The sequence below is a fragment of the Simochromis diagramma genome, unplaced genomic scaffold, assembly GCF_900408965.1.
Source record: "Simochromis diagramma unplaced genomic scaffold, fSimDia1.1 OVJJ01000026.1, whole genome shotgun sequence".
In the NCBI taxonomy this organism is placed as follows: Eukaryota; Metazoa; Chordata; class Actinopteri; order Cichliformes; family Cichlidae; genus Simochromis; species Simochromis diagramma.
Window position 1 is genome coordinate 6003698 of NW_024386985.1, and position 27758 is coordinate 6031455.

Consider the following 27758-nt stretch of genomic DNA (forward strand, 5'->3'; position numbering starts at 1 on the left):
AATGTCCCTGTGTACAGCACCAAGTACTCGACTTGTTTTTGATGTTTTCATTACAGAATAAATAAGATCAGGCATAGTCCAAACTTAGCACCATTGTTTTCAGACTGTGAGTCAAGTACACACACACTAATTCATTCTACAATGTCAACACAATTCAGGATTTTAAAAAAAAAAAAAAAAAAAAAAAGGCAAATGGAAAGACCGACAGCATAAATATAATCATCTAAATTATCCACAACTATACAGTCAGAGAATGAATCACATTCACAGTACAAACATCGTTTACAAAAACAAATTACACCGTTTTTTTTTTTTAAAAAGCAAACAAAGGTGTGAAAGAAGTCCAGTAGTTTGTTGTGGTTATGGTCAACTATGTTTTCCCAGTGTGTGAGGATTTGCATGCATGACTGTGTGTGTGTGTATTTAAACTAAACGCAGTAAAATTTCACATATCAGTCCACTTTCATTTAAACCTGCCTTTCCTAACAGCACGGATAAATATGAATGCATGGATCTCTACTGTTAAGCTTAGCTTACAAAGAGGAATATTTCTGCTGCCGTTTGTGTGACTTCACAACCCGACGGGAAAGAAACAGTTAATAAATACACGCAAACTCACTGAACTCTGTTGTTCTCGGACACGTGGATTCAGCTGTTTGCTGAACCTTAACAGAGCAGCCACAGTGACGAGTGGCTGAAGAGCACCATTTCATTTTTTTTATTTTTATTTTTTAAACAAATGTTAATGTACTCGGCTCTGCGTTGCATTACTGACACCCAAAGGCATGTTATTAATTTACCTTATCCTCAAAATAAGGCCAAAATCAACATCCGCAGATGTTTTCCTCATTCCTCTCATCCTTCGAGAGATTTGTCTGATTATTGCTAACATTAAATATCTGACATTAGCAGAAAAACAGAAACAACTTTAAGGAAATAGCTACAAAATATTTAGTATTTTTTGAGACAGAAGGAGTCAGAGCAAACCAAACAGACACAATCTAATTTATTATTTGGCTTTGAATTAAGCACCAACAACTCATTGCAGTTTGTCACGAATTTAAATATGAAAACACAGTAAATAATGAACATGGCAGGGGTGCCAACTAACACAAGCAAGGGCTTGTACATCTTCTGCTACGTGAGCTTAATATCCAGTGCGAAGTTAGACCAAAATACGAAGTTCCTCATTTTGTTACGCAACCAAATATATTGCAGCAAATACAGAATTTCACCGAGGGAGGAAATAACGCATGCACGCAAAAGCAAAGGTGCTTGACGTCTGAGCAGAGTTCTAATGAACCGGCTGTGTGTGTGTCTGAGTGTGTGTGTGCGTGACTCGTGAAGTGAAACTTTGGGAGGGAAGTAGACCCTGGTTTATCCTGTCGTTAAATGATAATTCTTTTTTTTTCTGATTTTGCTGGATCCCGGTTGCTATAATTGGCACCAGAACAAAGAAACTACATATGAACAGATTAGATAGCACCTTAAAGTCAAACACGATATTTAAGTTCACCCAGAGCTGGACAACACTACTCCACACACAAACATGACCAGTACCTATGAATTCTGCTCAGGGTGACCATAGTGTGTGGTTAGTGTGTGTGTGTGTGTGTGTGTGTGTGTGTGTGTGTGTGTGTGTGTGTGTGTGTGTGTGTGTGTGAGTGAGAGTGTGTGAGAGACAAAGATCCCAGTACAGAAGCCGGTCTTGGAGGCGATTGGGTAGTGCAGAGTTTGAAGCACCAGTGAATGAGGAGAGTGCCTTGGTCCACACCTGGACATTTGCATAGTTTATTTAATGTTGAGGTAGTTTTCATCAATTACCTGAAACATTCAAAGACAGACGAGGACATCATGAGTGATTCTAAGGCTTCCAGAAATAACAGCAAAAACACAGACAGCTGATTGAGCATTGAGCCTTTACTTTTAATCTAACACCTACTTCTCTTACCTTGTTCAATCAGACAAACAGCTTGCAGAAGCACATGGAAAACAGGCATCCTGTCTCTCTCACTCCCTACCAGCCTCTCTCGCTCACCCTCTATCCACCCTCAGATTGTTCTCCGCCCTTCCCCTCTCCTCGCCCTTCCCCTCAGCCCCAAACCCTATCTAGGTCGGGAGCTGGGGAGCTGGGAGGTGGTGTAGGTACCATGCATGCTCTGAGTCCTCCACATGCTCCCAGCACCACCAGAACTGCTGGTCGGTGGCGGAGGGGGCAGACGGGGGGAGTAGTGCACTGCAAATGGACGAGAGGAGGAGGCAGAGGAGGCTGAGAGAGAGGAAGAGGAAAGGGATGCAGCAGCAGAGACAGAAGCAGCAGAGGTAGAGGATGAGATGGAGAGGGATGATTGTGCTCTCTGATGGTGGAGAGAGGAGAGGGACAGACGCGAGGAGTGGAGGGAGTCTGATCGAGAAGATGCTGGGGAGTCAGAGTGCGTGGATGTCGACGAGGAGGGGACGCTATGCAGGGGTGGAGGAGGGGGCAGGGAGAGCGTGGGAGGAGAGGGGCTATGCAGGACCGACTGCGTGCGGCTGTGCTGGGCCTGGGATAACGAGAGGGGCATAGGCGAGGACACGGGCGCCAGGCGCGTGGAGGCTGGCTGGGGAGTGGTGTGTTGCTGGGTTTGGGAGGAGGTAGAGGAAGAGGAGGAGGGGAGACTGAGCAGAGAGTTGAGGCCTCCTGAGGTGGGGAGCGTTGCCCCAAACTGATGGGAGGACACTGAGGGAACCACGTGGTGAAATATACCTGCAAATCATACAGCAGAAATGGAGGGAGGAGGAGGAGGAGGGCGAGAGAGTGGAGACAAGAGAGAGCAGTGGCAAAAAGAGCAGGGGGGGGGGGGGGGGGGGGACAGAGAGAGAAGCAAGGGCTGAGCCAGGTTGTGCAAAGCGCCAAGCAAGTCTGAGACAAGCACATAGAGAGCAAACAGAGTCAGTCCACTGGAAATGTAACGGAGCCAATTCAGCGCAGCCAGCGTAACGCTGCAGGAAGTGAAATGACTCTGATGCACTAACACACCCGGGGAAAACACATGCGCAACAACGTGACCTCCATGAAATCAAACGGTCACTCACGCTTTGTTATTAATGATTTCAATGAAAGTTTTGTGAAAAATGGCACATTTTCCGAGGGTGTCTCCAACTGCATCACCTAAGCGGCCAGTCCACGTCAAAGCAGGGCAGCACAGAGAGTCAGTCAAGAACACTTACCTGGCTCTTTCTCTTGCACGATTCGATATCAAGATGACCCCAAATACACAACCAAGCCCTCCCTCCAACTATTCGCTAATCCCTAGATAACATTGGCTATTAATCAGTGGTGCTCACCTCCAGCTGCTCCCCCTGCCAACCCAGCACTGGAGAAGCTTCCTAGGGCAGAGTGTCCGTTGACAAGCCGAGGGGTCCCCGTCACCGTGGATCCGCCAGTCTGGGCCCCAAACAAAGATTGCAAGACTGAGGTCCCTCCAAGTGGGAACTGGGCCCCCAGGTACTGCCCCACAGATGACCCAGTGCTCGAGGAAACAGCTACAGGACTGCCTCCCACTTTCCCACTAAGAATTCCCCCTCCGCTACTGGCGGCAGCAGAAATGAAGAGGTTCTGACTGGCCAGATTGCCGCTGTTCTTCAGCTCCCAGTCACGGGAGGCCTTCTGCTTCTGGAGGGTCTGGCGCTGGTCTGAACTGCTTCCTCCTTGAGCACCACCAGCACTGCTGCTTCCACCCCTGGTACTCGCCTCCTGACTGAGGAAAGGGTTTGGATTGCTGTAGCTGGACTCTCCATCGCTCCCTTTCCTCACCTGCTGCTGTTTGTGGTCAGAATCTGAGTCTGTGCCCCGACCCGAACCCCCGATGCCAAACGGAGAGCCCCCCTGTCTCAGGTCAGAGTTGGGTTGTTTGGGATCAGAAATGGGTGAAAAGGTGGATTTCCATTTGCTGGTAGAGGACAAAGATGACGATGAGGAGGCTTCACTGCCGGTGCTGTTACCACTGCTGCTTCCTGATTTTCTCCCTAGTGGAGGAGAAAGGAAAAAAACAAACAAACACACAGCTCTCATCATCTAGCAGAAAGGCAGAGAATGATGATGATTATTTCTTAATGTATTTATTTTCTACCTCGTTCACCATCTCCGAGTCTACCGGATCCATCTCTGCTCTCCAACGATATAGTGGCTATTTTTCTTTCAATTCTGCAAAAACAAACAAAAATCAAAATCAAAATAAGCAATAACAATATCATAAATATATAAAATTTGCAACAGAGCTGACTGAGTCATATTTATAATGGTACAACTTGTGATTAAATAAAAGCACAAACAGGAAATGCTGAATCACACGGTTATTCAGCAAGGACATTTAAATGACTTCCGATCGATGAAGATGCCATCATAAGCTTCATATTACCGAGAACTGGAGCTGTCAACAGGATAACCCGAGTCCTCATCGTCTGAGCTGGGTGCTGTGGAATATCGACCCGTGCCGTTCATCTCCAGGGGGCGCTCTCTCTTCAAGATGGGAGGTTGGTCTAGGTCAGGCCCAACGGGGCTGCGGCTTGATTGCTCTGGAGAGGAGATGGCGGAGATCTCCAGAGGTTGGTTGATGTTGTTCACCTGTTGGCGAAAATAATCACAGTTTACAGTGACGCTGGCGACATCTGTGAAAAACAAAACAGACGGATGGTTACGCTGGAGCAGCAGAAGGTTGTCTGTACGATGGCTAAAGAGGATGTGGCATTGTTATTACGCTATTATTACATTTGTTGTACAGTTTCAAGATCATGCCGCAAAGTGTGCTTCTATTGAACTTTTAAGACTGATGAATTAGCAGGAGCCTTTAAAACTGCTTATAATATTGAGTATATACTTAATATAGTACAATACTCATAATGTAACTTCAAAGAATCTCATATATGCTCTTTCGTCTCCAGTGCTCACCATGGAGTTGATATTGAGTGGCGATCCTGAGGAGTGGTTGCTGGAGCTGAGCCCAGGGAATGATCTTCTCTTTGGGGATCCACTGGCCATAACAGGCCCTGGGTTGCCACGTTTCCGTCTCCCCCGCTTGCGTCCCTCTTGAGAGCAGAGGCTGTGAGAGGAGTGCGATGACGACGTATGTGTGGGTGTGTGAGCGTGCTGCGTGCTGGGCGATTGGTGGTGGTGGTTTCCATGGTTACTGTGGTATCCCTGCTTGGCCGGGTTGCCGGTGTGGTGGTGGAGGCGAGTTCCTCCGGCTGCGCTGCCCCCGCTGCCTGACGAAGAGGAAGACGAGGATGAAGAAGAAGAGGAGGAGAAAAAGATCCTCCTTCGCAGTTCACTTTCCTGGGCTTCTGCGTCCGATTCACCTCCTTGGCCCTCCGGTCCATCTTCTGGAACAATCCTCGGGGGTCCGTCGGCATACTGGAGCACCCCCCCAGTGCCGAGAGGGGGGCTCTGGATCGGACCGCCTCGGCCCATTGTTAAAGTGTTGCTGTGTGGAGGAGGTGAAGAAGTGCCGTTGTGGTCCTCGGGGTGCAGACCTCCATTCATCATGCTGGAGATGGATGAATATCCTAACAAAGACCAAACAGTTCATGAAGCTTCACAGGAAGATCAGACTAATAGAAAACAGCCTCAATTCACATATTTAACCTTAAGTAAGCAGCAGTAAGTTTTTTCCCAGAGGAATTTTTAGCAACACCCCAAGGAATATACTCACCCATTTTTAAAGCTGTAATAAAATAAAACCAGCTTTTTTTCTTTGCAAGGAGTTTATTTTGGTAATTATGCTTTATTTGTGAAATGGACAAAAATAATTGGAAAATGCATATTATTCCATGAAATCCGCAAACACAGAATCATCCCCTTTACTGTATGTGGTGACCATGCTTACGCTGCATAGTCAGAGGCTTACTCACTTAATCCAGGCAAAACCCTGACTATAGTAGAAACTGAAAGTCACAAGTGAAAAATATGTGAAGAGTCCATCCTTACCATTGGTCTGACCGGTCTGTGACACAGGACTCGGAGTACTTCTCTGAAATCATGAATGCAGAGAATTTATCATTGTGAAATCTGAAGGTATTATAGATTTATTTTGAACTTTAGACAATTACATTAAATAATTGACTAGATAAAAACCTAACCTACACATCTTAATCTTTAAACATAATATTTTTATCGTGCAGCGTGGCTTCACGAGAGGTGCATCAGTGATGTACTATAGGAAAAGTCAGCACACTCACCAGTCTCTCAGCACGACTGGGTAGCACCACACTGGCCAGTGGGATGCTAACTGGTAATTTACTTGGGTGAACAGTGCTCAGTGGGATACTAATAGGAAGGCTTGTAATGCTGTTGTCTCCCTGAACAGATGGACTCCTCTCTTTAATGCCCTGTGTCACAGCACAAATGGGAAAATTACAGCAGTGAAAGACTCAAGGTGTGCTTGCAAATAAATCACAGTGAAAATGACACAGGGAAAGATGAAAATTCACCCTCTCTGAGCTTTTGAGGTTATTCTGAGCATCACATCCATTGGGAGAGGGGCAGTTCTGTTTGGCTCCAAGTGGAGAGTTAACACCACCCAGATCCCTAAAAAGATAAATGATGCTTTAGGATTCAATCTGCAGACAGCAGAAATAAAAATGTTCATACATGTTTGTAGTAGGAACAAACCTATGTGTGGTCAGCCCTGGACCTCTTAAGTGAGCAGAGGCAGTAGGATCCTGGTTAAGGTGCCTACGCAAGGCAATCTTGGCAGGGGAGAAGCGCGTGTAGTCAGGAAGAGCATGAGAGAAGCTTTGCTGCCTCTGTCGGGCATCAGGGGTGGCAGCCACTAATTCATGGTCCGGGGATATGGGCAGGTACCGAGAAAGAAGCTCACCCTTGGAGTTAACCCGGTCAAAACAAGGTGAGCTGGTGCCGTTGATAGTAAACTCTGGGCTAACACCGTTGAGAACTGGGGCTGTAGACAGGCCGAGCTTAGAAGAGTCCACGTCTGTGGAAGCGCGAGATTCCAGGTTTTTTCGATACGGGGAACTTTCGCCAGGGCTGTAGGATTTCAGCTGAAGTAGCTCCTGCTGCCTTTGACTTTTCTCCAGCTCCACAATGCTTATCTACAAACAGACACCAGGGGGAACTATTACACAGGTAAACAGGCTATACCGATGTTAAAATATTGGAAAATGTTTGTCACAATAGCTCATACACTCTTCCTGAAAACCACAGAGCAGTGAGGTGGATTAAAGGGTGGTGAGATGATAGAGGTAGAGGGGCACGCATCAGAAAAGAGAGACCAAAACACCTGGATATAGATCCAACAATCTGAAGATGTCAGCTGTGTACCTGCAACTCCAAGCAATGTCTCTGCTTCTCGGAGATCTGTTTGCGCAGGGCCTGCTTCTCTTTCAACAAACTCTCCAGACACAAAGAGCCCCAGTCCAGCTTCAACTCCTCACATCGAGACTTCAGCTGAAAAATAACAAGTTACTGTTACTCACTCTCTCTCTCCCATAACGCCGCCAGCCTGTTCGTCCAGCATTGCGCAAAAGTTAAACAGCAGGTACGATGACAGGTGAGAACCGCTGGAGACAATGCTGTAATTAAGGGCTGGAGGATCTGAAGCCTCACCAGCAGCAAGCTGTGGTCTCTCAGCAAAGCCATATCTCTCTCAAGCTGCTTGGTTTGCTCCTTCAGCTGAAGGTTATGGGCTGATATCTCCTTCTGGGCCTGAAGGAGGTCCTCCACAGTCAGGGCTTTTACTCCCAGCTGTTCAGCACACACACAAAAAACAACACATTTTTATCAGCTGCTTTACTAGCGTGATGCTTAAAAGAATTGTGTCTAAGTGAGTCTTTGCAGACCTCTACTGGCTGAAGAGCTTTCCCTGCTGCAGTAATATCAAAGTGCATTTTACATTCTAAGTGCTCATATACAGTCACACCTGATGCAGGTGTGCATCCACCCCCTGTTCCTTTTTTCTTTTTTTAAACTGAATTTTTATTATAATTTACAACATTGCAACTTGTACTTGTCAATGTTCACAAATAGGACAGTTACAGGAACCGCAATGCAGAAATACAGATTAAAATAAGAACTGCAATTAGGAAGCACAAAATAAAACTGGGAAGCAAAACAAAACCCAAGCAAGCAAGCAAACAAGCAAACAAACAAACAAACAAACAAACAACAAAAAACCCCAAAAACTTTATGTAATATTAAATAACATGTGACAATCTTAGCCATAAATGAACAAAACGAAACAGACCTATGCTAAATTATTGAAACAGTAAAGCATGTATGGGTCGCCAACGCTCAGCAAACAATTCTCTCTGAATCCACAGAGCATATGTTATTTCCTCCATTTGGTAAATTTCTCTTACTTTATCAATCCACATATTATATGAAGGTGGGTCAAGATTCAGCCATTTAATAGTAATACACTTTAGTGCTGCTGTAAGCAAGATTCTTAATTGATTGATTGATTGATTGATTGAATGCTTTATTGGCCATATGCAGGTTGCCCCGCAGAGGAATAAGAGATACTTAAGAGATACTTTTTATTGTTTCCCGCAAAACCATTTGGTAATACTCCTAAAATGGCTAGCTGTTGGTCTTTTGTTAATGGTTGTTGGAAAACTGTGTTGAGAACTTTAAATATGTCATTCCAAAATGAGCAGATTTTTGGGCATGACCAGAATATATGTGAGTGGGTTCCTAAATAAGTACCACAATTTCACCTGCAGGTGTCAGGATTTGTAGGCTTCATTTTGGCAATTATCTCTGGGGTTCTAAAATATCTCATGACCACCTTCCCAGGTGTCCTCTGAGATTTGAGTGCCAGTCTCAGCTTCCCACCTTGCCTTAATATCCAAAGTTGCACTTGTATTGAAACTCATAAATGCGTTATAAAAATTGCTGATTAATTTTGGGGAGGAATTACTTTGAAATATTTTTAGAAATATTTCCTCAATGGGTGAGGGCTCCAAAACTTGCCTCCATTCTTTATGTTTTGTCAAAAAACTTCTTAGCTGCAGAAATCTATAAAAGTCAGGGGTCTCATCTGAGCTGCCCAGAAATAATATTTCAGATTTGGAACAGCCAATCCCCCCGGCAGTTTTGACAGTTTTAATGTTTGGAACTTGATCCTTGGGCGTTTGCCTTGCCATATAAATTTGGTTTATCTAAATTATCAAATGTAGAGTTGGGAATGTTAATAGGCAGCATTTGAAAAAGGTATAGAAGTCTTGGCAATACATTCATACGTATGCTCTCGATCCGACCCAAGAAAGACAGAAGCAGGACTGTCTATCTCTCTAAATCTTTTTTATTTTTGCAACTATAACTTCATAATTTACTTTAAACAAGTCTGATAATGAGTGAGGAATTTGAATTCCTAAATACTTGATACCTTCGTTTGGCCATTTAAAGCCACATCGCTCCTTGAATGTTTGTGAAATGCTTCCTCCTATATCCATTGCCAATGTTTTGTCAATATTAACTTTGTAACCAGAGAGGTAACCGTATGTACTAATAATTTCTTTTAAATGAGGTACACTGACTGCAGGATTTGAAATGTATAAAAGTACATCGTCTGCATAGATGGACAATTTATGCTGTTCTCCATTAATTGAAAGGCCCTGAATTTAATGTTCATCTGCACCAAAGGCTCAATACTTATATCAAACAGCAGGGGTGACAGTGGGCATCCTTGTCTACACCCACGTTCCAGTGGAAATCTGGCTGATATTGTTCCATTTACCCGTACAGTCGCCATTGGGTTGGATCTGTATCCACTTAATTAAGTTTGGCCCAAATTTGAATCTTTCAAGTGTATGGACCAAGTACTGCCAGGAAACCCTGTCGAATGCTTTTTGCGCATCAAGAGACAGAATCATTGTTTCTTCTTGTTTAGTCTTGTACAAGGACATTAAGTTCAACAATCTACGAACATTGTCCCCATAGTGCCTTCCTGCAATGAACCCCGTTTGATCTGGATTTATAACATGTGTAATAATTTTACTAACTCTTTTGGCTAAAATCGTGGTGAGAATGTGCAAATCAGTATTAAGTAATGAGATTGGCCTGTATGATTGACAATTTGTGGGGTCCTTGCCCTCTTTATGGATTACGACAATTACTACAGTTGTAGTCCCATCTCCAGAGCGCAGTGGTAAGCTTTCAGTAATAAGGGTGCGACTTTGTCCTTAAGTTTTTTATAAAATTCGTTAATAAAACCATCAGGGCCAGGACTGTTTTTAGTTTTAAGGTTTGAAATCACCTGTAAAATTTCTTGTTCTCGAATTGGTTCATCTAACTCCTTTGCTACAGATTCTGGCAGCGTTTTTAAATTTTAATTTTTCTAAGAAATCAGATAGTGTATTGTCATCTTTACATGTATCTGAATTTTTATATAATGACTCGAAAAAATTGGCAAAACAACTTGCAATTTGATTTGGTTTAGTAATCAGGGTTTGATCTGACTTCAACTTTTGGACCATATTACAAGTTTGCTGTTTCCTGAGTCTTATTGCCAGCAATCTACTAGCCCTACTACCCTGTTCATAGTACTTTTGTTTAATGAATCTTAAATTGCCCTCAATTTTCTCGTTTATTAAACTATTAAGCTCACTACGTAACATTTTAAGATCGGAAAGCAAATTGGCTGTCTGTGCTTTTTTGTGTTGTTGCTCTAGGTGTTTTATTTTGGCCTCCAATTCACACCGCCTAGCCTCTTTTCTTTTTTTCCTGGCACTTCCAAATGATATTATGCGACCTCTAATGTATGCCTTGGCGCAATCCCAGAGAGTTAAAGGCGATATCTCCGGAGTTGTATTCAACTCCAAGTAAGTATTTAGTTCAGTATGTATGAACTCACAAAACTGGCTATCATTTAGGAGTGAGGCATTTAATCGCCAAAGTTTTAGTTTTGGTGTCAATCCTAAGTCCCATGAGAATGATAACGGTGCATGGTCAGATAGTGTAATTGGTAAGATTTCAATATTGTCAATTCTATGCTCTTCTGTTTTAGAGGTAAAATGTCTATGCAAGTAAAAAGTATAATCTCTGACTCTAGGAAACCTATTTCTCCAGACATCAATTAGTCCCAGTTCAGTTGTTAAATGTTTTAGAGCTTTGCTCATTTGCGACGCATGGCTTTTAAAACTTGGTTGTTTATCCATATAAGGTGACAAGACAAAATTAAAATACCCTCCAAGCAATAAAACACCAGAACACTTTTGAAGTACTAGATTAGAAATTGTATGTATGAAATTTGGCTCATCCTCATTAGGGGCGTAGATATTGATGAGGGAAACCAGTACTCCATCAATAGAGCCGTTGACCATAATGTAACTCCCATGTGGGTCTCTATATGTAGTGAGTGGGGTGAAGTTTATCTGTCTGTGTACTAGGATAGCCACACCTCTTTTTCCTGACAGATTTGTGAGATGAAGGAACTTCATCTCACAAATCTGTCAGGAACTCTGTTTAAAAGTTTAAGATGGTCTTTGAGAGCAGATTGGTAACTTAAGTGCCTATTTTTGATGCAAATTAAGCTGGAATGTGCAGAGGCTCTGAAGTAAGCGTGTTCACTCCATCGCGCTCGCTAGCGCGCCCCCCCCCAGTTTCTTTTGACCATGTTTATCCTCAGGTGGGACAGAGACGGCATGAGTTTTAAGCCCGTCTACAATTCCCATCCGTTTGATAATCTGCAGTTTTTGAATATACATGCTATAAAAGGTTGAATGAAGCATTTTCTGTAGATTTCTACTAACAAGTGTTACTGCATCAGGTGGGAGCAACATAGCATCACTTCTTACCTCATCCAGTTTAGTCTGAAAGAGACCTTTGATCTTCTCCTTGTGAGACTGACAGACCAAATGGAGCTGCTCCGCCTGCCCTGATAGGTCCCTGTGTTTTTGCTAGAGTGAGTGGAAAGCAGATATAATAATATAAATGTATATACAGAATTTAGCAAGGTGAAGATGACCTCACTATGCAGTCTATTGAGACAATAATTACCTTCTCTTGGTCTAAAAGTTGTTGCAGGTTGGAGCGGTACTGAGGAGTCTTCATATAGGCCATAAACTGGAGGTACTGAATTTTGATATTGTCTGTAAAAGAAGATCAAAGTTGGAGACAGAAAGAGACGGACAGTTTAACAAATATGTTTGCTGTTGATTGGAGAACTGCAGAACTGTTGTTTTGTTTGCCTCTTCACGTTTTGGCCTCATTCTATAACGTGTGCCTAGAAATATTCTGACCCTGTGCACAAAAAAAAAGTGCACATGCAAAAATGACTGCTGGAAATAATGAAACATGCACACCAGCTAATTTTCTTCTTGTCACAGTTTAAAATGTGGATGAGGCTCAACATGTTTGTTCGTTTGTTTATTTCTGTAAACACGGCTCATATCAGTCTCTGGTGTTAGCTGGTCACGTAAAAGAACAACAAAGATGCAATAAATGCTGACGTGCAACTGAAGTTGAGGATGTGGAGAAAGCCCACCAACGCTTTTATTTTTTATTTTTAGTGTTCTGTGGTGAAATGGCTGCCACTTATTTCTGATTACTGTTCTTTTGTCAGGGACCACAGACAAAAACAATGATGGCATCAGAGTGAAACAGGCCAGGTACCAGACTTAGAGAAAAGCTTATTTTCATTTGCACATTTACAACACAAGTATAATAATATCAAAGACCATAATGCAAATCCTAAAAACTCAATTTTTCAAGGTAATAAATAAAAAAGGAGAACTGTGCAAAAGCAGAGCTTCTTTAGGAGCCCTCCACTCATCCTCAGTGGCGACCTTAAAGCTAAGTTCTTATAAAGTTCTTACAAAACCTTTCCCAGTTGGACGTTCAGTATCGTGAACTATTTTGACAAGATTAACATTTCAGTACAAAATCTGGTTCTCAAAAATAAATATTCTGTACTTCCAATACACCTCTGTATGTAGGTGTGTGCGGAGGCGGAGTCACAGCTATGAGTGGATGGCTCACGATGTGAATGTATTCACTGAAAAAGATCTCATCCAAAACTTCAGCACAACGAGAATCATCCTAACCAGCAGGCAACACACAAAAGTCAGATCAAGTTCTCTTTTATTAAGTCTTTAGTTCACAACCACAAACAGAAGTGGCGTTAAAAAGCTTTAGGCTTTGTTAAATTTCCTTATAGATCAATCACACCACACTTCCCAGAACATCTGTCCATATTGATATATAAAAGCTGTTGCTTAAATCAGTAACCTGAATTTCATATAACCATGTGTATATCTGGTATGGTGCATGTGGTTTTTCAGCATCACAGTTTAAAAAAATAAATAAATAAATAAAAAAAAATCAATCGGTGTCTTCATTAACTTACCTAGCAGTTTTTCCAAACCAGGGGGAGTTGGGCTCAGCAGAAGTTGACTAGGAGTATAGTGCTGGATCTTGGGAGGTAGCTGGTAGAAGGGACTCTGAGGTGGTCGGTATGCATCTGCACGCATAGTAATATTTTCATTAGTAACATCAATAAAAGTCCTGTTTAGGAAATAATACAGACAGCATATTGTGTGTGTGTGTGTGTGTGTGTGTGTGTGTGTGTGTGTGTGTGTGTGTGTGTGTGTGTGTGTGTGTGTGTGTGTGTGTTAGCGCTCTTACCCTGAGGGGGTGCTGCAGAAAGGGTCTTGGCATGCAGCAAATCCAACGCACTCTGATTCTTCTTATTTTTCTTCTCAGCAGCTGGAGTAGCTTTCTTGGGTCGACCACGTTTCTTATTGTTCAGCTTGCGACCTTTGGCCAGGAGTCGCGGTCTTCTCGGTTTAGCGGAGGGCTTGACCACAGTCACCAAGCTAGGACGCTCCTCTTCACCACAGGAGTCCTGCTTTATTACACAAAGAGATAACAGTCACATAGAGAACACAGAGACCTGTCTCACAACGCTGACCAGCTTGTCCGGGTTTAATTCTCATTCTTGTACCTTGTTTGGTTCCTTGGGTTTTGTAGGCGTGGTACTATTGCTTTTACTGTCCTTCGTGTCCTTCTGCTGACGTCTTCTAGCTGCCTCTTGCTCCTCCTAACAGAAGATGAATCAATTTACTAGTCTGATCCAAAAAATGTAGTAAATACAGGGACTTTCAACACAGTGAAGAAGAAAACTCACCCTGAGTTTAGGATTTTTGAGACTAGCAAAGTAGTTTTCAAGCTGGAAGATGAGAAAAAGGAAAATGTGGGTATTAGATTAAGAGTTCTTATTTACACGTTTGTAACAACACTTAAAGAATCAGGTGCATGCTCGTTTCACAGTTCTGACTGAAAAAAGCAAACGCACTAAATAATTAAATTTAGTACAATCGGTACATAAAATGTGTTTTGTGTCATCGCCAAATAAAACTTCATAAAGAGTGAGACGGAGAGGGCAAACGGCATCAGGTGGTGACAAGAAACACATCTGCATAATGAGACTGTCACAAGCATTTTCCAGGCAGCCTGCCAGTTTTCTCACTGGGATTTCAACAGGTAACCAGGGATTACTTTCACCAGTTACTGGAATGACACATATGTCACGGTAATCTAATAAGCACATGTCTGCCTGTGAAACCTCAGATTGCTTACTCTCAAGATACACTACTCATTAAGATGATACCAGCTGTTATTATGGCAGCTTATCTCTTGAGTTTAGGTTACGGTTCGTCTCTAATGGATAATTTATTTGTGTTGCTTTAGTAGTCAATTATTTTTTTATTGAGCTGACGAGATCCTCTCTGTTAGGATTTCACGTGTGGGCGCCTGGGATCACTTCCCCCTCATTACAGAGACAAAGAGAAGCATGGGTGCTTACTATGGTGCGGTCTATGGTATGCAGGTAGTAGGAAACTGGCTTTCCAGTCCAGGAAACAGAGCCTCTGAGTGGAGAAAGCTCCACCACACGCATAATTGTGCCAATATCTGCAGGACAGAAGGGAAGAATATCACACGGAAGTCTAATGGAGCCTTAAATATTATTTATTTTTTAAATAAATTGGGTGCTTACCACTCAAGTTTCGACTGTTGATTCTGAAGTTTAAAGGTGCAAAGGGTTTGGAGGATACAATTTTCCCTCCTGGGGAAATAGAAAAACAAATGCACATAAATTCTTTACATGAGTTGTACACACCACAGCTTTTTCAGCTCATTACTTGACGCACGCATGGTAATTTACACAATCACTTTAACTATCTATGGATGGATCTCATGAGCCAATTTTAGCTTAATTAACAATGAGAACAGCTGAAGAATTAATCACTACCAACACTACAAAAACATGATGCTTTATATAAACAAAATACTACATGCACCTGCTTTCAAACTGTTTTTCTATCTTTGATTAATTTTCTCCAGTTTTCAATAAAGGGTCTCAATTCAGTTTTGCTGGGAAATTTGAAAATACCAGATTGACAGAGAGCAGACTGTGGAGATTAAAGAAAAAGTGGACACATCTCCTCAAATGATTTTTAAAATAATGCTCTGATCCAAACATGACATACAAAAAGTGGTGGGTCTGAATATAATGCAGAAATTGTATGTTTGTGACTTTGAAGCTGAAACATTGTTGACTCTATAGAACACAAATTCATCAATGTGCCTAACAGACCGTCAGTGCAACATAATTTATGCTCAATTTTTCTGATAATTCTGATCAGAATTTAGGTGATGATCTATATATTTTCCAATTTAAGAGCCTTGTGTATGTCTGAGTGTTTTTTAATTGAAAGATAAAATAACGCAGATGTTTTCAAGTACAAACAAGTAATGAGTAAGTAGTGTAGTTATTAACTGAAAAGTACTAACCTTCCTTCATGTTAGCAAAGCGCTCCTTCAGCTGGTGATCTACCTCTGGACCAAAGGCAAAGTTATTCACAAAAATAATACTGGAAAACAGACAAGAGGAAATACTTCACAGTTCAATTCACAGTAAAAATGGTTACCTCAGGATGTAATGAATGACAAAAACAGTTAAGGAGGCGATTTTCTGATTATATTTTGATTAGATTCAGATTTTAAACGGCCTTATTTGCAGAAAAGCATAAATGGAGATTTTGTCTTTCAGTCTGTCACTGTGATCAGGCTTTGTACACCACCTTGTGTTGGCGATTCTTTCTTTCCACTCTTCAGACAGAAAATCACCTCTTTCCAGCTGAAACAAATTGTACGGTTATGGAAAAAGTCCTGAACACCTGTGAATCTACAGAGCACCTGAATTTGTTTCTTCTGAACGTGTGCGCAATGAAAGTGCAACTTGTGTCACACAAGAACCAACTTACTGTGTACTCCCCGTGTTTCTTCCCATACCATTTCATCCATTTTTTAAACTCTTTATCCATGGTCTGAAACAAAGAACAGAAACAATATCAGAACACTTGATACGAAAATTCAAGTTTTTAAAAGTCAAAATTATGATAAAGCGAGAGTTGTGGAGGCATTTCTAGAAAGAGAGGAAGTAAACAAATAGCCCCCAGTTAAAGTTTGGATACTGGTTTCTAAAAAACGCCCTTTCAGTTACCAGAATGACTCGAGCATGAGTTTCACACTTATGATTAAAACTAAGATTTTGAGTTGAATTTCCGCCCAGTCGGGAGACATTAATTCAAAGCATGGATGTTTATCTGAAGCTTGGGCACTACTCACCAGTCTGTTACCTGCTCTATAGTCAAACCGGCACTGATTGCAGTCAGACACTACAGTCACATTATGATAGAGCTGCTGGAAGTTTGAAGACCGCTTAAGGTTCAATCCAGCTGCGTCAGACATTTACAATCTTAATTGAACTCAGTTTAGTGCTTTAGTGCAAGTGTGGAACAGATTTATGCACCTTGTTTGGTGCAGCGTGACAGGGCAAACAAATGCTAACAAAGAAACCAGTTTGAAGGCTGATCTGAAGAGGAAATAAACAGCAGGTGCTCTTTCTGCTAGACTACGCTCTAGTTTAGAGGTGTCTATAGTAATCTTTGGCTTTTCACTAAAACAAATCTAAACGCAGTGATTTTCAACCCCGTGCTGCTGGGTCTGTATATCTGTTATGTGAGATAATGGAGTTACCTCTGCATAGGTAGCTGGAATGTCTGCTTTCTCTACACCATAGTAGTGTTTACAGTTGGTTGCTGCTGCAACCTGCAGCACCACCTGCCCTACTCCTGCAAATATGAAACAATTTCTTCAAAAATACATTTAACACACCAAAGCTGCCAAACTTGCTATTTATGCTGGAGTTCTGAGTCTTACAATTTCAGACATTTTCATAGTTCTTAATTAGCATTTTTATCCAAGTAACCCCAAACACACTTTACTGGAGTACTTTTAAGAAACAAAGACAAACTTCAGGTGCTTCTACTATGTGGTTAGTATAGAATGAAATGTATAACAGCAAACTAACCACTGCCAAGGTCAACAAAGGTGTCTTCTTCCATCATTTCCATTTCATCAATAATCTGGGCCACCAGGTCGAAAGAGGTCTCTCCGTACACCTCGGGGGAGAAGGGTTCATAGTTGTTGAGCTTCTCTGGGTCGGTCACTGAGTGGTTGTACACCTGCTGTAAGATATGTCTTAGCAGCCCATTGGAAGGACGCTTGTTTAGCTTCATGGGCTGGGTGGTCCCTTTCCACTGTAAAACAAGATTTGCATCAATTACATAGCGCCCCCAGAGAGTGCACTCCATCCCTTTTTATACCTTTTAGGAGTTTTCAGACTCATTGTAAACGGTATCATCTTAACGTATTTAATTATTTTTCACAATTAACCTGCACACATGATAATGACAAAGCAAATACAGGCTTTTTGAGTGGTTTGTACAACTGTTAAAAATAAAAGACTAAAATATCCCATTTCAATAAATATGTGAAGCATTCACTTAATACTTTTGCAAAAAAAATAAAATAAAATAAGAACCTCAATTCTTTTGGGAAAGATCCCACAAGGTTGGCAAACCTGTCCTTTAGATTTTTCTCCATTTTTAATGGTACAGTTATTTGAGCTTAATCCCGGTGGATGGCAAGTATCAGTGAACATTTTACGTTTCTGTTTGTTTTATGTAGTTTGGGTAAAAGCAAAGGATAATAAATTTGATAAATTGCTTCTCTGCACTTTGACACTGACATAAAAAATACATTATTGAAAAATATGTTCAGCTGCCTTTCTAAGGGGTTACGAGTCCCATGGACAGGATCCAGCTTGGCTGACTTTGACCACAAGTGCTGAGAATAAACCTTGCTCTTCTCAATGAGCAGCTCCTCCTCACAGGTGGTTTCAACTGCCAAAAAACAGCGACCATAGCCTATGTCAGTCCAAGACAGTGGCGTTGGAGTACGACGGGGGAAGAGACTACTTGGAGAGGGAGAAAAATGATTTTAAGGGCTGCCAGAAAGGCACCCTGGTCTGCATGTTGGCAGGCAAAGATAAGACAGGAAAGGCCCAGGCTAGTTAAATAGCAGAGACTACAGTTTACTAGTTTTTACTCTAATATTCATCAGCAGCTGTAAGACCTTACACAGACACATATCATATTTATGACCAGCTGATTTAATTAGCCCTGTGTTAGCCTTAAGATGGGCTTGTGAGGCTATATACTCTGACTTCTACCTTTCAACAGCTGGAATAGGCTCCAGCTCTCGAGGAATAAGCGGTTAGGAAAATGTACTGTTGTATGGACAGATGATTTAATTAGTGCCAGGTAGACTCCAGACAATCTTTAGAAGTTCCCTAAGTGATCTCTGACAAAAGTAGCATGCACCAGAAATCAATAGCAAAAGGTCTGAATACCTGTGTAAGTGGACTATTTCTTTAATTACTGCAGTGGAATGTAGATAAGACAGCACACTAAAGAGTTCTTACCAAAATCCAATAACTGAAGGACAAAGATAGACCACCTTAGAGAACACTGGCTCTGATATCCTACTATAAATACTCAAAACCAGAATAAACAGTTAGGGAAAATGATTCACAAAGGGCACAGATTCAAAAGAACCAGGTTTGTGACTAATGTGCAGCCTTCTCCTACAAAACAGCAAGGAACTTTTCACATATGGACTCACCAGCTGATGAATGCTGTCAATGGCCCTGTTGTACTTGTCACAAAGTCTCTGCATGCTCTCAAAGCTGGGAGAGAGAGGCAACACATATAAAATATGATCTCTATAATGTAATTTAAGTAATAACAGCACATTTCTGAGTGAAATAATACAGCTCACATGGGTTAACCCTAGGGCTGCTCGATTATGGCAAAAATGATAATCACGATTATTTTCACTGAAATTGAGATCACGATTATTTGACGATATTTATTTAACCCTTTAAGACCTACTATAGAACCAAGTCCACCAGAGCTTATATATTTTTTTTTTTTTATATGCTGTAGTGCCATTTGTGGGAGCATTTAAAGTTGCTATACATCAATACAACTGTTATAGCCCATATTTTAATAATATGTATGCATTAAGTCCATAGTAATTACATAAATTGCAAAAAAGTGCAATAAACTACAAAAAAAATTGAAAATCGCTTTTGTTTTGTTTACATATATTTCTACTTGGAGAAATTTAAGAGGTTTATCCCTCAAAACTTTAAATACAATAAAGTTGCAAAAAATAGTTTCCCACCACAGGAAATTTATTTTGAGTGTCTTCATAGTTTTATTTTGGAGATACAGCAATTTTTATATACTGCAGGAAAAACAAAAAACAATCCTATGATGCAAATTTGCAAAGAAAACAGCAGGTGCATCATTTCACTGTGGGAAGTGTTACGAACAGCTGATAGGAACGGCAAAGCGTGTTTCTGGAATATTATGTTTTTGTTCCTGCAAGCGCTTTTTATGCAATTTTTGCAAAGCTATATGTGGAACGAAACCGTGACCGAGGACAAGCTGATGGCATAAGATGTAAGTACAACTCCTCCGGTTTCATATGCAAAACAAATTATTGCGCTAGCTTACACGGTTCAGATTCTACAGGGATTTAAGAATAGTTACGCAAAACGGAGCGTGCTGCTCTGACCGGCTTTAAAGGGTTAACAATGACTTTAAAAAAATAATATAAAATAGTGTGCAACACCACTGAAGTTTTTTTTTTTTTTTTTTTAAACTCTCTTTTCAACCAACGGCAGTCACTCTCCAAATAACTTCTGCTTAGCTTTCCGAGCTTCCCTCGGGTCCTCTTAATCAGCGGTCTCCAACCTTTTTTGCGCCACGGACCGGTTTATGCCCGACAATATTTTCACGGACCGGCCTTTAAGGTGTCGCGGATAAATAAGGGAGGGGCTAATAATCGGCTCAGTCATTTTTAATGATCGTTGAAAGCCCAGATCGTAATCGTGATTAAAATTCGATTAATTGAGCAGCCCTAGTTAACCCTAACTATCATGACCTAATTTGTTATCATGGCTGGGTAAAATTAATCAAGTCTTTAAATCTGACTCATAAACTAACTAAACTAATTATCAGAGACATCAATCTAACCTTCTGTCTGACTCACTGACTTTGATTTTACAGATACTGATGACATTATTTTACCTCTTGGTGTCATAGTCAATGAGTACATAATTTTCCATTGCCAGTTTGAGGTCTGGGATTTCCTCACACACCCACCTATTAAATAAACAAACATAAAATCACTACTAAATCAGGTCTTTGACAGTCATGTGCATGTAGGAGTATCGCAGGACGGAAACATCGCTTACCGAATGGTCTCGATGATTTCATGAGCAGCATCATGGTGTTTATCCTTAAAAGGGAGGGAGAAAATATTACAAAAACCACACCGAGAATAAAACATTTCACTCAGCAGCACCACAAATTACAGCTTTTAGATGTCCTTAAACTCCAAACATGACCACTCAAAACCAGTCTAAACAAAACCTCAACACTGCTGAAGCCATGATAGTTTTAGAAGACTGATGTTTAAGTGGGGTGTATCTAATAAACTGACAGCTGAAAATAAAATACACTAAACTGTCTTCACATCTGACCTTAAAATACCACAGCTCAGTAAATCATAGGTCAAAACACTAAGACAATCTCATCAACTGGCAATCATGGGAGGGAAGAACTCCCTTTTAGCAGAAAAAAACTGTCAGAATCAGGCTCAGGTAGGAACAAACACCTACAGCGACCAGAGGGAGTGTGAGGGGAAAGAGAAGACAAATATTTAAACGGTAAATGGACTGAGTCTTATATGGCGCATTTCTACGCCGGGAATACTCAAATACTAAAATAATACTCAAATATTACTCTATACAACATGCCACATTCACCCATTCACACAAGTACTGTCATCTATGCTGTTAAGTGCTTACTACCACTCACTCATTCATACCCTGACACATGCATCAGAGAGGAACTTGGGGTTAATATCTTGCCCAAGGATATTTAGGGGGAGCCAGGGATCAAACCACCAACCTTCCGATCAGTAGATGACCTGCTCTACCTTCCTGAGTTACAGCCATTTACCACACTGAGTATTGTCGTAGTGATCACAAAAAGAAGGAGGAAGTTCCTCAGATGGTTCAAGGTCACCTGATTTAAGCTACATTAAACATTTTATGATGTAGCCTAAATCAGGCCTAATTTCAGAAGCACAAAGTCTCTGTCTCCTGAACCCAAAATGTTAGCTGGTTCCACAGTAGAAGGACATGATGGGATGAAAGGTGGTGCTACATGTAGGCAAATTGCTGACTGGCTGAAAAGCAGGCCTGAACAGGAAAAAGAGTGAATGGACTGGTACTCATATAGTGCTTTTGTACTATGCACTTTTTACTACAAAGCTCCTTCACCCATTCCCACACACATTCATACAACATCTAATCACACTGATCGAAGCACTGGGTAAACACACAACGCCAGTATCTTGCACAAGGATGTTTCAACATGCAGCCAGAGATTGAACCACGAACCATCTTGCTGACAGATGACCTGTCCTACCTCCTGAGCCACTACCACCACCACTCAGTTTTTTATTGTTTGGGAGATTCTGAATGTGCATTAGGAGGATTATGTGAATGCCATCGCAGAGAAACAGGGGTATTGCTTCATCACAGTAGCTAACCGCAGGGAAAAACTCCTGATATGTTTATGGGGAAATAATCAGTTTAACAGAGTGCTTGCTGAGCCAGTATTGTACTGAGCATGCATTTTGTGTTAGTATAAACAAGATGTGTGTAAATATATGTTAAGTCTGGCAATGTGCGTATGCAATGAAATGCTGATTAGCCATGTGCACATGCTGCTTATGTTAATTAGCCACAAGGAACTGTTCTGGTTATTAATGCATGTTAGTCTGGAGAACGGTGTAATGTTTAATGTTCAGAGTTTCCTTTAACCAAATCATGATCCTGTGTGCAACCCTGCAGCAAATGCATTTATAGCCCCTAAACATATTTTATGACTCATGAGTCTTTTGCTGCATTTTGCTGCATTAGCTCTGCAACGGATTGTGTAACAGACCCTGGAAAGGTCTGATTACCTGCTGAGCGACAGTGCCTGTTAAAACAGCATTTCCAAATCCAGCAGGAATGTTAATGAAACCGTTTTCTATTAAAAAAAAGACATCGAGTGGAGGGAAAGTAAATATGAAATGCACACTAATATGTGTGAAGGTAAGGTATAAAACTGCTGGATGGGAGTTTTGATCATTATAAATATAATTAAAGAGAAATTACAACAAAGAAGAAGAGAAAGAGATACTGTTCAGGGCTCGCAAAAATCGCTAGCCCGACGTCCCGGAGCTAGCGATATCTCTGGTCGGGCGACCAAAATCTATCTCAGCCCCGCCCGTCGGGTTATCATATAGCCTGACGGGCGAGGCTGAGATAGATTTTGGTCGCCCGACAGGAGATATTGCTAGCTCCGGGACATCGGGCTAGCGATTTTGTGAGCCCTGCGTGTTGATTGCTCTCTTATCTCCTGAGGGTGTCTCCACAGCAGATGGATCTGCATGTTTGATTTGACGAGATTTTACGGCAGATGCCCTTCCTGACGAAACCCCTGCCTTTGAGATCATTAGTAAGAGTACAGCAGCTTGTGACCCCTTAAGGCCGGGTTTGTGTCTCCTCCCAGGACTGAACCAGGGATATTTCACATGTAAGGCAAATGTCCTAAACATTTCACCACAGAGCCACAAAAAGACCTTATAAAGAAATTATTATCTTATCTTATTACCCAGTTAACGTGTGTTTAAAATAAATTAGTGTATGTATCTGTCTTAATGTACTGTTCTAAGATGAGTTTTTATGAATTTCAATAACATCTGTTTGAGATGTTAATGCAGATTGTATGTGTCTATTTGAATGTATATAGGAACTTGAAAAAAAATAGCTGATGCCAATGGAAACCCTAATGAAACTGGAGAGGCTGAAGCTATACTCATGCTACATCCCGTGTCTCTGAAAATCACCCTAAGTTGGTCAGAAGCAAACTTGAATAAGATAAAAATCTATTGTATTTTACACATGCAGGGAAATTATATTCATTCATTTTAGCAGGAGTGCCTGAGCAGCTCTCTGTGAGTAACAGGACTCAAGTTGCATCCAGCACACAGGCTGCCTAAGCCTGTTGCCTGAGCTGACCCACTGACCCACTTTCCGTCTCCTGCTTTGCCAAAGAGAGCCTCTGCTGGAGAGAAAGAAAAGAAAGAAAGTAGAAAGGGGAAAAAAAAGAAATCTGAAGGTGAAAGAGGACAAAGGCAGGGAAAGTGAAAGCGAGAAGCGAAAAAAGAACTGCGAAAGGAAGGGGGGCCTGAGAGAGGAGGAGAGCCTGCTATTTGTCAGCTGTTTGAGGCCTGGCACAGCAGCATGAGCTAACGGCTCTCAGCTCTCAGCCCACAGCTTCCAGCTTCCCGCTCAATACTACCCGCCAATACTACGCAAACTTCCGCCAAAACTAAAACATGCATGCGCACACCCTGAAAGAACCATGGCTAGACAGGAGATCTGTTAGCGGAGCACGGCAGTTAACTACATTATGGAGCTAACTGTTAATGATAATGAGCTACAAATCTTCCTAAAACACACATGAGCAAAGCACTGTGTAGCTCTTAATATGGAAGCTATACAGAGTATGAAGTGAGCGAATCAGATGCAGCAGGGGGAGGTCACCTGCTCACACAAAGACGGCACACAGCAACACCAGTACAGAGCTGCTGCTAAAAATAAACGCCGTCTGAAAGCTAGACTCAGACAAAAAGAACAGAGGACCCTCCTCTCCTCCCCACTGTGGGTTCAAGTGACGCACGTACTACTCCTCCTCTCCACGCTACCTCTCCTCACAGACGCACTGTGGGTGTAGGGGTTTTACCCAAAACACTGCTCAACTATCTACACCTCAGCACCCAATGAGAACAAATGACCAAAGTCAGGCTTTGTATAGAAATTTGAATACATTTTATTTATCAAATGGCAAAAAAAAAGTATTAAGATGAAAGAGCCCTTTTGTTTTAGCTATATCGAGACTAATCATGCTTATTTATACCTCCATTTATGCACATAAGAATTATGCTCAGTCACCACTGATTTTGTAACAAAGAAGATCAAACAGACATGAGTCAGATGTCAGTATCAGCATTTACTGCCTAAGAGCAAAAGAGATTAGAACTACAAATTTCTATGACCAATCTTTATCTGTTGTGTCACATCAATTTTGTGCTGGCTAAATACTCCAATGGTGCGACAAAGAGCTGAAAAGCTTTAAAACAGCTTGGTCATTTTTTAAATGACATTTGTTTTGTTTTCCCAGCACAAAAGGGCCAATGAATAAAAGCTACTTCAGTCTGCTCCCTTATTCACAAGAGGTTGCCACAGCAGGTAGCTCCACATGTTTGATTTAGCAGTTGTTTTACGCCGGACACCCTTCCTGGCACAATTCTAAAGGCATCTATGTCTCCTCCGAGAATCAAACTGGTGATCTTTCACTTATTAGGCAAATGTCTAAACCACTACAAAAAGGGCGATGAATTAGAAATAAAATAAAAACTGGTGCCAGTACTCCTCCCGAGTATAGACAGCATAACAGTTGGACATAGCCACCTCGATGTCATCCACTGGTTTGTGAAGTCCTGTTATGAAGCCTCCAGCTGAGCGTTTTCACCGTCGCCATCTTGGTGTTTTGAAGCCAGATGTGACGAGCAAGAGGTGGATATGACTGATCCTTGATATGCTCATAGCTTTTCATGGCCCTTTCTGACTCTAAATCAAATTTTATAAATTAGGCTCAAAATTAATCAGTTGAAACTAGACACTGAAGCCATCAGTCTGATCAGCACGGTGCGTACCGAGCTCTCAGTACCAATGGAGAAGGAACCCATTTCTTCCAATCTTTTCTGGTATTTTTGCAACCAGACTTAGCCCCCTGGTGTTACAAAGAACACAGGCTTAAGGCACTCTAGCATCACATTTTAGACAAGGCAGGCGTGTCCATCTTTGATAACATCTGTGGATATCAGCCAAACTCGTAATAATGATATCAGTGGTGATACAGAATTAAACAATCCACACATTCCTACTGATCATATACCAAAAGTACTTAAAACACCAGCATATCTCTTAAAAGTGTTGTGTGGGGCTGCTTAGTACCAATACCTAGAACCAGATGGATAAAGAGCTGCACCACACCAGAGGTGCTCTTCATATGGAAGCATTTACAGATGCACAGATGTGGGGATTTAGTGAGCAAACAGCAGATGAAAGACTAAACAAAAGAGATCAGAGAACATCTTCTTTGCATTTTTTCTATGGGCTTGGTTCACTAAAAGCACAACTTACACATCAAAAGCCTGTAACAGCAGCCATGTTGTGTCTATCATACACAGATAGCAATGTGCTCGTGCTCTGTAGGTGTGATAAGCAATCCTAATGTGGTGCAATGTAGGAGTGAAGAGTAAATGGAGTGGGATCTGCTGTTACCACCAAAAAGTTCAACAAAGGGAAAACACAATGAGTTTTAAACGTGACTGGGAACACATACTGGTATGTGAATTCTAATAATACAGCATTGCTGAACAGGGGCAGGCTCATATCTTCCTCCCTGCAGACTTGACCATATGGACAAGAGAGGAAGGGAGAGGAGAGGGGAAGTGTTTCCCCCTTTGAAAACAGGAGGAGAGCACCGCATGAATGGGCTCCATATCACACAACTCCACATGCATCAGCTGTTTCTAATTCAACACATGACAGTATAAATAGCTCACGCAGCCCGATGATGTATTAAATTCCTGACATGTTTGTCCTCCTGTTTATCTTTGCAGACCATAACATAAGGAAATGGGAGGAAGGGAGGGAGGAACTGTGAGTGTTATCAGAGTCTGGCATAGTGCAAAAAGGGAGGGTCAGCTCTGTCAGGCAAAGCAGGGAGGGAGTGCCTGATTGCATCGACAAGCAACTCTGACTCAACAGAGACTGAAACGGGTGATGGGACAAACACACTATGATGGAAGTGAAATAACCAGACTGACAGACACAGTGCAGCGTGGGGGTGGGGGAAAGCGCCACAAAGAGACCCCACACACGCATTCTCATAAACTCCGCTATCTTCTCACCGCAATTACTATAAATGAGAAAGATAGTTCAAACTAACTACACACCACTGAAAAGGACCACAGAACTTACAACCGCTTCCCCTTCCGCTTATACTGAATGAGTCAACTGCAGGCACTGACGTGCTGACAGCTACATGGAAATAAAATTAAGAGAAGAGAGAGAAACGTGTCTCTACCAGGCATGATTGCTATCACTGCACAGAGCAGACTGACTGATGGGGGGGATGGGGGTGGTGGGTCCACCTCATGTACAGAGTTAACCCGAGCAAACACAAGTCAGCTGCTCTCGCTCCTAAAACTATGCTGGGATAACACACATACACACAGAAGGCACTCTAGGAATGCCAACACTGCTATTCAGATGTTTACAGACAGGAGTTCAAAAACCTACTGTGTAACCATCGGAGATATGGTGTGGTCTATGTGAGCAGGGAAAAAATGTTCGGCCATAAAATAAGTTCGGGACAGACTAACAAAACGGTGGTCCAATTTCAAAACAACCTCCGATCAGTAGCTGTCACTGTTAGTTTTACTAGCTACGGTCAAATGTGCCGTAGGATCTAAGTGTCTACAGTATGACAAGGAAAGAACGGATTGAAATAATCCAGGTATGCCATCAGCCATGGCAGAAGGCTGATACAGCACGTCTGTCACCATCCCAACCAGTATGACCCGATTCTCCGGACGAGCGTGCCACGGCTCTTTCTGCTAGCTAGAGTTAGCGCACAGCTAACGCGGCTAACAAAGACTAAAACAAAAGGCAAAGCTTAAAAGCTACAAATATTAAGTTTTAAAGTTTAACACTTACATATACTGGTAACGGCCATGGATACCCAGCGGGTTCTGCTCCAACCGGCGATTTGAGCTTGAGCTCCAGCTTTTCTCCCATCCTACACTTCACGGCGGCTTGGCTGTGGTGGATAGCTAGCTAGTAACTGCTCTCTGTTAGCCAGCTGGTCGGTTAGCGAGCGACTTACAACGAGAACATTTTGTAAGAAAAACGTTCAAACGCGTAAAATTAAAAAAGACGTCGACGCTGGTTACGTGGCAGATACACTCACGATGCGTTCAAGTGTATAACTGGATATGACTCGCTGTTCTATTTTAAATAAAATGCCTTTTTTATGCCCACTGGCAATAACACCGACTCCGTATCGCCGCCATCTTGCCCGGCATGAATACTTATGGCAAGGGGCCACTGGCAGCGGAGGGGACGCAGACGTCACTGAGCCAGCTCACGAGC

At 41.9% G+C, this 27758-nt stretch overlaps 1 protein-coding gene across 5 annotated transcripts; it reads right to left on the minus strand.

Annotated features, from left to right (window-relative positions):
• Positions 1-316: 316 nt before the first annotated feature.
• Positions 317-27721, minus strand: dot1l (DOT1-like histone H3K79 methyltransferase). 5 transcript variants are annotated; one of them, XM_040040080.1, is made up of 29 exons: positions 27324-27721; positions 20670-20713; positions 20503-20577; positions 19028-19091; positions 17373-17601; positions 17039-17133; positions 16264-16326; positions 16081-16136; positions 15791-15870; positions 14994-15062; positions 14802-14908; positions 14124-14165; positions 13941-14036; positions 13622-13841; positions 13344-13457; positions 11996-12087; positions 11794-11895; positions 7604-7741; positions 7319-7444; positions 6650-7089; positions 6469-6565; positions 6217-6366; positions 5966-6008; positions 4931-5544; positions 4401-4606; positions 4113-4186; positions 3328-4008; positions 1952-2746; positions 317-1824 (listed from the first exon to the last, which is right to left on the minus strand). In XM_040040080.1, the coding sequence occupies exons 1-28, from the start codon at positions 27402-27404 to the stop codon at positions 2106-2108; spliced, it is 4839 nt and encodes a 1612-aa protein (XP_039896014.1). In that variant the 5' UTR covers positions 27405-27721; the 3' UTR covers positions 317-1824; positions 1952-2105. The 5 variants fall into 5 exon arrangements, with proteins under 5 accessions (XP_039896014.1, XP_039896013.1, XP_039896016.1 ...); XM_040040079.1 differs by having other exon boundaries at positions 13622-13844; positions 27324-27720; XM_040040082.1 differs by lacking the exon at positions 1952-2746 and having other exon boundaries at positions 13622-13844; positions 27324-27714.
• Positions 27722-27758: the final 37 nt, after the last annotated feature.